Source organism: Ascidiella aspersa, chromosome 4 (genome assembly GCF_963924565.1).
Source record: "Ascidiella aspersa chromosome 4, kaAscAspe10.2, whole genome shotgun sequence".
NCBI classification, from domain to species: Eukaryota; Metazoa; Chordata; class Ascidiacea; order Phlebobranchia; family Ascidiidae; genus Ascidiella; species Ascidiella aspersa.
The window spans coordinates 22,746,082-22,759,273 of NC_139450.1; the positions used below are offsets into that span (position 1 = coordinate 22,746,082).

At 35.7% G+C, this 13,192-nt stretch overlaps 1 protein-coding gene across 2 annotated transcripts; it reads right to left on the reverse strand.

Moving 5' to 3' along the window:
- Positions 1-472: 472 nt before the first annotated feature.
- On the reverse strand, positions 473-11,417 carry LOC146148704 (intraflagellar transport protein 81 homolog). Of its 2 annotated transcripts, XM_083387097.1 has the most exons (14): positions 9,884-11,417; positions 9,602-9,815; positions 9,428-9,487; positions 8,798-8,929; positions 5,832-6,001; positions 5,515-5,632; positions 5,040-5,228; positions 4,796-4,939; positions 4,178-4,358; positions 3,777-3,964; positions 2,871-3,029; positions 2,415-2,537; positions 1,332-1,424; positions 473-814 (listed from the first exon to the last, which is right to left on the reverse strand). In XM_083387097.1, the coding sequence occupies exons 1-14, from the start codon at positions 10,042-10,044 to the stop codon at positions 701-703; spliced, it is 2,046 nt and encodes a 681-aa protein (XP_083243223.1). In that variant the 5' UTR covers positions 10,045-11,417; the 3' UTR covers positions 473-700. The 2 variants fall into 2 exon arrangements, with proteins under 2 accessions (XP_083243223.1, XP_083243224.1); XM_083387098.1 differs by lacking the exons at positions 9,428-9,487; positions 9,602-9,815; positions 9,884-11,417 and adding an exon at positions 9,077-9,246.
- Between the last annotated feature and the right edge of the window lie 1,775 nt (positions 11,418-13,192).

The following is a 13,192-nucleotide window of genomic DNA, read 5'->3' on the forward strand; positions in this document are numbered from 1 at the left end:
CCCTAGAGACAATGAACGGCTCTAATGTCATACTAAATTGTTCAAACGCTACTCGCTGCTTAGATTCGTTAAATGCAAAAACTGACTCCGGCTAAGTTAAGCAGCTTGCAGCTTTTGTGATTTTTGGTGTAGCCATACACCAATTTTCTAAAAAAAACTAGCCGAAAGTTCAGTGACGTAAATCATGTAAAATCCCTAGAGACAATGAACGGCTCTAATGTCATACTAAATTGTTCAAACGCTACTCGCTGCTTAGATTCGTTAAATGCAAAAACTGACTCCGGCTAAGTTAAGCAGCTTGCAGCTTTTGTAATTTTTGGTGTAGCCATACACCAATTTTCTAAAAAAAACTAGCCGAAAGTTCAGTGACGTAAATCAACTGCGTGTAGACTTGAATCGTCACAGCAAAACCAAAAATGCGAACTACGAAATTGCCTATTTTGGCGTTCGTTGTGTTTATTTATTAGTGGCATAGTTAAAGATGTTTTTTTATTTATATAAACTGCATTAGGGTTAAAAACATTTATTTTTTCGTTTTATTTCTAAAATATAATGCGTATAAACAATAAACGTGTAAGCACCCGAAAATTGCAACCATTTACACTTTGCAGCAAAGAGAGTCAAAAGAACAAAAAAGGGTTATCCACTCAAAGCACGTTTTGTGACGTGTCAGTATACATTGTTGGTCAGCAGTCACGTGTTAAAGCACCATCCTGTCTTGACTGCCCTCTCGACTTGCAGAAAAATTGCTCGAGTGCGACCCTTTCTGTCGGTTGATGTCGTTTCTGTTCTGTTGCAGGATGCCGAGCTTGCACTATGAATACGATGCACAACATAATTTATTTTGTAACTTCGCGTTTTATTTTACAAGAGTCTTACTTAGGGGTTTGTAAAATTTCATTTCCTTATAATTATCCAACCTAGTGTAACTCAAAACGCCTTTTATTCTTCAACGTTATAGTCAGGGTTATTATGTCATGTTTGAAGAAACTAATAATGTTTTTTCGCAAATAATAAGCAAAAGTTAAAGAGTTTGTGTATACTGTAATACGGAAAGTCATAGTTTTTAGTCTTGTCCTTATTTTGGTTGGTTTGTTCGATGGTGGTCCTAATTTAAAAACAGGAAAGGACTCGAGCAACAAGACCGAAATTAGAATAACATCAACAATCCAGCTAAAAGTGAAAATAAGCCCTACATTGAAATAAGATTTCAAAATTTTTCAAACCTGGGACTTATTTATGTAGTTGTTCTTGCTACAATGGTAGTCTGCTATAGATTATTTTGCTAAAGACCACGTATATAGTTAAACAAATTGCAAGATTCTTCTTACCTTAAAGAGAGTTTCTAGATCTTTCCACATTGTCAACTGCTTAGAATCGCCTTCGTGATTTTCACGAACGTTTTTCTGTTGTTCGCGTAGGTTCTGCACAAAGTAAACAATAATACACAAATTATATTAGTGTGTTTGCTTGCTTTCATATATTTGATTAAGCCCTTACGTAAACAAATGGCATAATATATTCTGAGTATACCCCAGTAACGTTAACGAGAACTAAGTTACAATTTAAACATTATATCGAGTAATTAACTGAGCCCTGCTTTATTGCGGTACGTTTAGAACTTAATCAATTAACAATTATGGTGATAAAAAAAGTAAAAACAAAAATAAAATTGTTTTGAAATCAAGCAGCAGTACTTTGTTTAATATTACCCGAACTGATTTTGTCGCAAAAAAAATTTGCTGTTTTTAACTTGTACAAATTAAAGTTTTTGTTTTGGAATTTGATTAAAGAACAAAAGTCAATATTTGATTTCACAGGTACTTTACTGGGTAACCTTTTTATATTATAGAGCAGCGCTTTTCAACCTTTTAAAGAACCGTTTGCATTTTTTTGTTTCGGAAAATGATCATCCGCACGAAACAAGCACAGTAAGTTAGCAAACCGTAGCTTTTCCTTTTTGTGAAATAACAATCAAAGGGTTATGTGTTTAAAAACCGTGAGCCTTAACCGATATAAAACAGATAGCTTAAGCGTCAATAAACAACTAAAAGACTATACCACTTTATCAGTAACGCAAGCCTGCGAACCAGCTTATTTGACCACTGCATTAACCATACTATTTATCTGCATTACATTTTTTTCATCCGCACAAGTGTGTACCGTCCCACGGGTTGAAAATCACTGTTATAGAGTTAACAATTTGGCACAAAACGTTGTTTTAGGTTTGCCTAATTTGAGAATACTCATGTGAATCGATAAAAAAAACAAGAAAAAAAGTGTCGCGTGTGAGTCGAAAAAGTTTGCATATAGGCTACTTTAAAAGTCTGGTAACTTATTGTAGTTACGCTATGAATAATATGATCATTGATCAAACAATGGGTGAGCTTGTTAGTTCGCGATTACGAACATACCTTGGTCAGGTTCTCCTGCTCTTGAATCTTGCGGTTGTAGATTTCTCTAAACGACTTCTTCTTGTCTCCGCTTGTGTACATCTTCATCTCCTGGTTAGCGCGATCGAGTTGTGCTTGGGCGATCTAAAGAAAAAAATACGCACTTCACTAAGTTACATAAATATTAAACTAAGTACAGAACTTAGTAAACCGAAAACCAGTTTGTTTAGATCCTATATTATGATAAATATATTTCGCTATTAAAAGCATCATCAGTATCTTAATTCGAATGAATCAATTCTTTATTATTGATGTGCAATCTTTATCATTGATGTGAAACCAGAATTGTTGTTTCACCATTCGGGTTCAGGAAAATTCTGTTATTCGAAAGAAAATTCCGTTTCACTAAGTTACTTCAGAAAAAAATATTCACGAAAGCTAATAACACTGAAAAACATGAAACAAAAGTACACTTACCTTTGAAAGGCTTTGATTAAGAAAGTACCGACTGTCGTATTCAGCAAGCTCGTGGCTCAATGCCGCCACCGTGTGCTCAAGTTGCGCCCTATTCGATTCGAGCCCTGCCGAAACGCTGTCGTACTGCAACTTGCGTTCTTCGTGTTCCTGCTGAATTTCCTGAAATTGAACATTTGGGCGTGGGGTTAAGGTGATGCCAAGTTGAGGTGTCTATCGTAAATATTGTGATGATGGATGTTCTGTGTTGGGTTTCCCTTAACCTATTCAGATGGCGACCAACCCATGCAACCTTGCATACAAATTATTACATTTGTTTCAGAAAACAATGTGCTGCGAACCAATGGCCCATTTTTACGGAGTGAGTCATAATACAAATGTTTTCTTTTAAAGAACTACCAGATAAAATTGACCTCCCCTCAAGAGGGTAACAAGTGTTAAAAACGGGTTAAAAGTTAAAACAGCTTTAGAAACTTTCTCATGTTCCTTTTGAATTAACTAATATTTTTGATCGTTTTGCTTATTTCACCAAAGCAATGACCCAAGATTGATCGGCTGTACTTTTTGCCTAAAATTATTATGACAGCGAATCAAGTGTCAGACAACATTATTTCTTTTCCTTGCCTTCTACTTGCAATGAAACGTGATATACTAAGCAAAATATTTGTCACCGTTCTGAGAGCGTTTTTTACTCTAGTCTGTATCTTAAATATTATCTTGGAAACTACAAATTGCCAACGCCTGGACCGCGGACATTTTGATCTCTTCAGACGGGCATACAATTTGTTTTTTGTACAAATCTAAAGAAACTAAATGTCATGATCCTAGCTAAGCAGCCTTAAAGTTAAACTAAAGGTTGTTTTCACCACAATCTGTTGCGCGTGAGCCTAAAATGAGACAGTGGCCCACCTGGTATCTGTGTCGCATCGGTCTCAGCTCTCGTATGATGGGGGCGAGCATCGCCTTCTTTTCGTTGAAGACGGAGTGAAGCTTCTGCACCATGTCGGACATGTCATCAAGTGTGCGATGTTTCATGTCGTCCATCTCACTTTTCATCGCTGACACTTTCTCGAGCTCGTCCTGTGTATCTCGAAAACCTGTCACGAAACAACACGTGAACAATATGGAAATTGCAAGAATTTCAATACCAGGTTAAAACACGCGCACTTTTTATTTCTAGTTAATCGAATACAAATGTTCTTTAAAAAGCTAGCTAAAATAACCTTAGCCTTAGAGCATACTGATCAACATTTTTTACCAGTTTTTGATACAAAAGTTGAATTTTTAGCTTAAAGGCCTGTATAACTTACCAGAGACTCCCTTTTTCTGTTCAGCGACTGTTAGTTGACCCTGAGACTGGCTATGTATCTTCTGCAGGACAGCCTCTGTGCGACTGAGAACACCGTGTTCTGATCGCAAGTCGTTTAGCTCAGCTCTATCCTTCTTGTATTGACTTCCTTTGAGTCGCAACTTTCCCACGTATTTCTTGTACTGTTGATATTAAACGAAGTATATTTTGTTGAGATGCCATACCTGTATTTAACTTCATCTAAAGAACTAAATGCCATGATGTTACTCGATTTTTTTTTAAATTATTGCTGCCAGTAAATTTTTAATAAAATGACATTTAGTGCACCAACATGGGGTATTCGGCTTATAATGCCGTATGACTGCTAGATGTTTTTAAAGGTAAAATAGTGACGGTACACTCTGCACGGATCTGTAATGTAGCTTGATAATGACTCTTAAAGCCAACAAGCACGAGTAAATCTACATTACCTGACGTTTTGATACGTACTTGTATCATCCTTAGTTAATGTGGGACACGATTTACTCGACCTTTTTGGCTTTGAGATTCATTGCCAAGATAAAAACAGTGTGTTTACAAACACAATTGCATAAAAACAGTCGTAAAAAACACGAAAAACCTCTTCTCCTTTGAGGACTTCTCCTCCCAGCTCATGTAGCTTTCTTCTCTTCTCCATAAGCTCTCGCTCCACCAAAGATGCTTCCTCCCTCTTGTTCTGGACACTCTCTGCAACGGTTTCCTTTCGATGGGACAGGATTGACGCCTAGCAAATTCAATTTAAAAATAAACACAAGACAAGTACACAAGAACATGTGATTAGATAAGATACATTTTTAATAACAATAACCAAAATTATAGCACACCTGCTGCCTAAACATGGCCAACTTGTCTTTTGCAGGATTTCCTTTTACCATGCGCTTTTCCACCAACCGATTAATCTGTGCTGTTGTCTGCCCAATCTCATCCTCTAGTGCGTTGAGGTCACGCTGGGTAACTGGTTCCATGGCAACCCGTTCAAGATCACGAATTGTTTTTCGTTTTGTTATTATCTCCTAAAAGAAATACGGAAAAGGTATGATTTATTAGCAATTAACCGAAAATGTATCCTGCACTTGCTAATAAACGTACAATGAAATGGGCAAACATAAACATTCTTGTTAGGCAAGAGGCAAAGTATATTTTGTCTTGGAAATTGCCTACAAAATATTTTTAAGGTAGGCGCTAACGTTGTACTGTATTTATAATTCATTGTTTACATGTTGGTGCAGGTAACGTTTTCAGGATTTTTTTGTCTGTAGCATTTTCTTCATAGGGTTTTAAGTACCAACCGACACATACCTTGGGCAATTTTTCTTTGATCAAATAAATGTTTAACTTGTTTTCTTCTTCCATTTTTCCAATCAAGCTCTGTGGAGATGCATCAGTCCCAGAAGATTTCATTTCATGCAATTGTTGTCTAAATCAGTGACATAAGGTTATAATTTTGCCACACATGCATTTTATATTCATCATCTGTTTCTCTTCCATCAAACTTTCAATATTTGTGGCTTTCATAAACTTATTAGAAACATTATATTTTTTTAACTTATCTATGTTTTTGATACAAAAGTGCTTATTTTATTTCCTAATAATGTCAAAAGTAGCAAAAATTTTACTTAATCCTCTGAAGCCTTTGTTCAGCAGATTGCATAAGTCTTCTTTGCTGTTGAATCTTTCTTTGCAAATCTTCTCCTCTTTCCTTCTCTTTGCGCATCTTCTGCGCTACTTGAAGTGCCTCTGCAAATTCTGGTGATCCTTCCGCCTTTTTCCTCGCTCTTTCAACTTTCTGTAATTAAATCACCAGAAAATCCTAACATTAATATGGCTAATCGAAAAAGAATCAAATCACAACTAATAGTAATTTTCTGCTTTCAAACTCAATTAAATAAATTGCTAAAAACGAAGTGCTTTTTGCTGAAATTCTTGTCAATTGCTTTATTGTTTTTTTCAATAAACTATAAAAAAGAACCTGAACCTGTAATAAAAAGCGGTTCACTCCAGCATGACGTCACAACTCCTGTTTTACACAGTCAAGTTATGTCATGTTCGAAATTTTATAAAAAAAATGAGTACTTATTAAATAAAACGTTGCTTTTTATTTTTCATATATTTCAATAATGAGCTGCTTGTTTACGTCACATAACTCTACACTTATTGACACACATTTTTATCTCAAGTTGCATCCGAACCGGAACTTTATAAACCGGTTTTGAAAATAAAGTTAGTCGAAACGGAGCTGAATCAGAACTTTTAAATTGCTCAAAACCGATTTAAAGTAGGATAGGCAGGTGATTATACCCTTTATTGCAGAGGTTCCCAAACTGTGGTACGCGTACCACCGGTGGTACGCGAGAGTCTTTCAGATGGTACGCCACTAACTTCAGCATACGTATAAATTTCGAAAACGTTCAACTTTTTAAACTTTCAGATTGGGTAATTTGCCGTGCTGCGTTTTAGTTACTTTTAACTTGAGGTTTCGCACGTTTATGACGTAACACTTATCTTGTTCAAGATAATAAAACGCTAATTGTTAGCTGGTTTAATATATATGTAGTAATAAACTAATAGTGAGCGGTGTAGTATTGTCGTATGTATCGACCAGCTGGTGAAGAAAAAACAACTATCGCATTGAATTGGGTTTTGTTTAATTTATGGCTTCTTTGTCTTCCTGGTATGGCGTTTGGTAAAGTTTAATTCTGCTTACATGCTCATTTTATTTTGTATAATATGCTAAAATAGTTAAAGCAGCGGTTCTTAACCGGGGGGGGCGCGCCCCCCTAGGGGTGCGCCAAGGAATTCTAAGGGGGGCGCGAGCTCGACTTTATATATTTTAACTTTTTGCAGTGATTTTAAGGGTTTCGTTTGGGTCAGGCATAATTCCTACATACAAACTCTGTTTTTTGCCAACTTTAACATTAAAACTGCAAAAATTTTCGCGCTGCGCGCGAATCTTATAGTTCCCTTTTAGAAAATTCATGGTATCACCGTCCTATTAAATTAACTTATAGATAAACGATAAAAGCTATCGCCCTTTCGGACTATTTTTCATCCATATTTTATATATGATAACAGGCTATAGCAACAGGGGGAGTCGAACTTTTTTTGCGCGAAACTGTATTGTTTTTGCAATATTGCCGTTGTATTGTGTGTCGTTACATCTTTTGAAACACGATAACGCAGTGTTTAATATTTGCGCTTGACATTTTTTGCGCTCGACATAATAACTCTTACAACTGTGGAGTAAATGCCCTCGCAACACGTTTGTCAAAATCAGCTCGATAAAATCAATGTGTCGAGCTCGCGCAATTTGTTGCGTGCCCAATGCGAAACGCCTCTTCGGTTGCAGTTTAGCCAATTCGACCAACTAAAACTCAAAATTTTTCGCGCTTCGCGCGACCAACAACCCCTTCCTTCACTATTTTCCTGTTTTCTCAGTGATATTTAATTGCAAAATGTCGAAATATTAGGGGGGCGCAAGGCATGAGAAAATTACCAAAGGGGGGCGCGGCTGAAAAAAGGTTAAGAACCACTGAGTTAAAGTTTGAGATATTCTGGTAAGGTGTAACTTAGGTGGTACATCAACACTGTACAAAAGCTCAAAATGGTTCGCGAGAAAAAAAGTTTGGGAATCACTGCTTTATTGAGACAATAAAAAAAAACTTATAATTGCAAGGTTTATAATATGTATTTAATTACCAATTTGATAAGTAAGTGATGGTGGCATTCTTTGCAGTATGTCTGTACTTCACATATTTGGTATGGTTTGAAGGTTAGGTGCCACATTTATAATGTGTTTTGCAAATTTTCATTTTATAATTAGAAATAGCTTTCAGTTTGATGCAAAAAGTCCCTATAGTTAAAGTCTGCAAAAAGTATGCATCAGGCCAATATACCCTTGGTCACAATGAAATGAACAACCATATCACTCAAAGTGCAAAAATAAAATTTATCCATTAACAAAAAGTTTATACAAATTATGTTTTATAAACAGTCCATGTCATGATATTAGATTGAAGGCAATAAACAATACACATTAGTGTCAATTATAATTATTACTGTGTAGTATGCATACCTAAACAAAATGGTCTCCAACCTATGGATCGCGGCCCAGTGTGGGGTCGCCATCACTCACCAAATTCTGCAGTTCTAGTGGTTTCATTTCGCTTGTGGTTTAAATGAGTATATTAAAAATGTTAAAACAAATTTTAAAGATAATTCTTTTAAAAATGTTAAACAATTTTTAAAAAATTTCTAGTTTTAAAAGTGTTGCAAGTGTTAACTTAAATTTCTCATTTTGGCACAAAGGTGTAGGCACAGTTCCCTGGAATTGTGTATAGCTTAAGCATATAATAAATCGCTTGTGTTAGTTAGGTGAAGCATTACTTACCGAAAATTTAACTGGAGTCGCCTTTAAATGCTGATCTCGTTTTATTTAAATTAGGGTCAGTTATTCAGAAGGTTGGAGACCACTGCCTTAACCAATAGTATTTTTGACTTTTGTCATTACAGCATTATGTATGGCAGGACTTTTACCACTTGCAAATAACCTCAATTAACGCAAAAAATCATATCCAAACCCTACCCGAGAGAGGTTTTCTTTTTCTTCTTCCATAGTCTTGATGTCAGTTTTAATTTCAGTTGTTCCATGACTCTGTGTCTTCAACTCAGTAACATCCTTGTGAATGTCTTGAAAATGTGCCTGAAGCTCCATGTACTATATTTAAATATACTTTGTTTGACTACTAATATATAAGTACACCATTGGCACTATAACAATGATCAAGTAATTTAAGATATGTCCAAAATCAATATTTGATATTATTTTGCACTGCTACCTTGCCAGGTTGTTTGAGAGATTTACCAATGTTATGTTAATAGATGTAATGTGGTACACCGTAAGCCACTGCAGAGTAACAGAATCCATCAATGATCCAAGCAAGGCAGGCTAGAAAAGCAACTAGCTTGCAGTGGGGTTCGAACTCTAGACCTCTGGGAATACCGGGACTGTCGCTCTATCACCTAAGCTACACAGGCTCAAAGGGGATTGTCGAGGAACAACCATGACGACAATGCTTGCTAGATTCTGTTAGCATAACCAACTTCAAATTTATGAGCGACAGGGATGTCATTAGCTGGATCATGTCAAGCTTATTTGTCAAACCTTTTCAAAATTGGCTGAGTTTAAAGTTTGTTGCTAGTTTTAAGACCATACCTTAGTCCAAGTTTCCTGCATTGTTGTATCAGCCTGGTCAAGAATTAGCTCATCTGGAATCTGAATTAGAATAAATGTATTTAAGTGTATCTGCAGGTATGTTGAATTCATACTTTATCGTCCTATATATACCAAACAAATTAAATATTTACGAAATACTCTACTTTTGATTACCTGTAGCTTGACTAAATACTTTGCCAAATAAGCTCGTGTTTTGAGACTCGATAGGTTGATCAGTAGATAATTGAGTATAGGGTGGATAATTGGTTTCTCACCCAGAACAATCCCCTGTCGAAAACTTGATACATCTGTAGTCATTGGGGGGACATATTTTAGGTTTTTAATACATGTCAGTGTTCTTTGAGCTCGAACTTCGGGTGCTTCATCCCTAAAAAACAATTTATTAAAAAATAAAAAAAATGCATGGTATGAGAATAACCTTAAACATTGACTTACCTAATATCACCATTTTGAGAAGGGTCAATCTCGCCTAGAACATCATTTAATAATTGCAATAATTGTTCGGGTCCAAGTGAGTGAAAAGATATTAGATTGTAACTTTTCTTGAAAGGTTCCCCATTCAAAAGTTCAACGATATGTTTTGCTTCTTCTGTCATACTTATAGTACCTAGTTTCCAACTCTTACCAAATATGACCACTTATGCATAAAGAATGGCACACCCTAAAAGCAGTTTAGCAATATAATGCAAAAAACATAACAATAAATTCACTGCTATCAAACTTTACTAGATTTATATAATTTTATAATTAGTGTAAACCTTCTTAGTGTTTAGCATTTTTTTATATTTAAGGAAACATTACAATTTTTTTACAAACACACTCTACCATTGAAAGGGTTCATACGTTATATATACAGAAGTTTAGATAAGTGCCTATAACTGTTGTCAACAAGTAAAGTCCCGAGACAACATTGGAAGAGGGTAAATTGACAGTCAAACTAGTATCAAACACAGTTTTTTTCTTTAACCTAATATTCAAATTTAAAAACTTCATGTTTGCTGGCAAAAAAGCATTAACCAATCTGGCAAGTATGGCAGATCTTGTAGGTGCATGGCCCGAAAAATTCCGAGTGAATATACAATAAAAAAGTAGCAAAACTTGGAATAAAAATAGAAAAAAAAAAGTAGCGCGAATCTTTGGTGGCTACAAATTATGGAATGCATCCAGGTACTTTACACAGTGGACTGTCACACTGCTAAAAAGAAATGTTTCAAAAGTATATATACGGGCATCAATGTGTACACAAATTGGTGTATGTGTTGGCTGTGTTTCAAGAAATATTTTACTGGCTGTGAGACTAAGATTTATTGTTAAAGCGGTGAAATTAAAAACTTCTGACAATTATGCCAAGCAGTCAAGCACAATTTGTGCAATGACAAAACTATATGTAAAAACTGAAGAAAGAGGCTATTTTCCCGGCTCATTGTTACCGAATCTGCAAAAATTACAATTTGATTTATTGCAAAAGCTGTTTATAGCAGTGCGAACTTCAGTTTGCGAAGTACTGTTAATGGCTTTAGCAATAAATCGTATTGTATTTTTGCAGATCGGGTTACAGTGGTGTAGATTTCCAAGTTCGGTAATTAAGTGGGATATAACTTTGGCGCTGGTCTAGAATCCTACCACAACAACATTGCAGACCAGTGCTCATTTGGGTTAGGGTGTGGGTTAGTGTTTGGGTGATGGTGGGTCAAGCATCATTTTATTTAATAATATTGCCTAACCTATCCAAAAGCTAACAAGCACCAAACTCAAATCATGTTTATTGTTGTAGGATTCTAGACCAGCGCTCTGATTTTTAGTTTTGGAAGAGACTATTATCTGCCTGGCAACCCGTATACCGAACTTCAAAATTCAAAATATGGTAACCAATCCATTTTTCATATATATGGAAGAATGAGTCGGTCCCAAAAGTTCAAAATTAAAAATTCAGTAATGCCTATAGAATTAGTTTGCAGCTAAGAAGTACCTTCTTGTACTACGCTACCCCAGCGTTGAAACAATTTATTATTGGAGCACACCTCGGGTGCACTTTATGATTTTCCAAAGCACTCTGTTTTGCATACATGGCACTGTAAACGTATTCCGCTCAAGCGTTTTACATATTTGGGGTGCAGTTCATATTTTTTCGGGGGGCACTTTTGAAAGGGTGAAAAAATCTTGCGGGTGCACTTGCCATACTTTCCACAGTGGGGTTTAGGTAGGTTAAGCAATATTATAAACTAATAAATATAACAATAATTGACCCACCCGCACCTAAACGCTAATTATTAACCCCAACCCTAATATTGTGCGTTGATTTAAAAAAAATTTGAGCACTGTGGTAGGATTCCAGACCAGTGCCAAAATGTATAGTTATGTCATCGAGTGCCAAGCTTAGTGCAGTTATACAAATTATCCAAGTCTATACATCAGTGGTTCTTAACCTTTTTGTATGTTTTGCCCTTTTAGAAAAGAGAAAAATCAGATTTACTCCCAATATATAAAATGGTGCTCATACATGACGTAACAATGAAGTAACTAAAAGATAAAAAGTATCAATTAGCCAAGCATATAACGTGGGAATGACACTAGACCATACAGAATTAATAGGCAACTACATCTAGGGTAGCTTCAAATTAGCAGTTAGTCAGAACTAGGAAAGGACCAATACCTATTGCAATTTTCTGTCCCGCCAACCGATGTGGATATTTTGATTGATAGCTCATTTATCCCCTAAAACGAGGAAATTTTTCCCACTGGGGGGTAACCACATAATTTATTTTTTCCAATTACCTTTTTAAGGTTTCAAACAGCCGACTATTATGTGAAGATTCAATAAAGGAGAGAGCCACTTTTTCCTCAACTGGGACGTTTGTAATAAGTAATGTGCAACTAGAAGATGAAGGAACGTATACGTGTGTTCATCACGCGTTTAGCCTAACTGATGAAAACAAAACTAAATGTTTATGGTAATAAATTGTCTTGTGTCAGATTTATAATTGTACTCTTTGTTGATTCGTAACAGTGACAGGGGAAGATAACTTAAGCTTCTTTTTATTTCAAGCTGTGATAATTTTTTAAAGGAAGACCATAGAATACTAATATAATTGATTCGTTTTTTTCAAAACCTTTCGGCATTGAAGGTGAAATAGTTACAGATTAGTGGTTTACAACTTTTTTTCTTCCCGCAACCGCTTTTTTAATTTTTCTTCTTTAGTTGGGTTCTGGTACAAATGTAGGGGGTCGTCAAACTCCACTGTAAGTCTCCACCTTTAAGAAAAAACGCTATATTAGAACAGGGGTCACCAAACATTTTGCATTAAGTACCAAATAACTGTTAAGAGTGGTGATCGTGGGTCGGAATACTTAATCGATTCAAAATCGTTGAACGCATTTTTTTCTATTTCGCACCCTATTGACTTGATTAATATTGTATATTTTAACAGGTGAGACATGGCCACCGTACTATATGAACTCCACTATATCGAAACTAAAACAAACTGTCATTGTATTTCAAAGAGCATGTAGAAGTAGTTGATAATGAGTACTCATTTATTTTCCTTTTGTGTCTCGATGTACCAAACTTATAACTACAATGTAGATGCTGCATTCAAATTGAAATGTTCATCTTCTGCTTCTAACATACGAGCACTCCAATTGGTTCATTGAGTAACAGACAAGACTTTATTCGATACTGCAATTCATAATAACGAAATCTGCTTCAGTCACAAAAGCACTCGAGTTTGATGTCTGGGTAAAAGC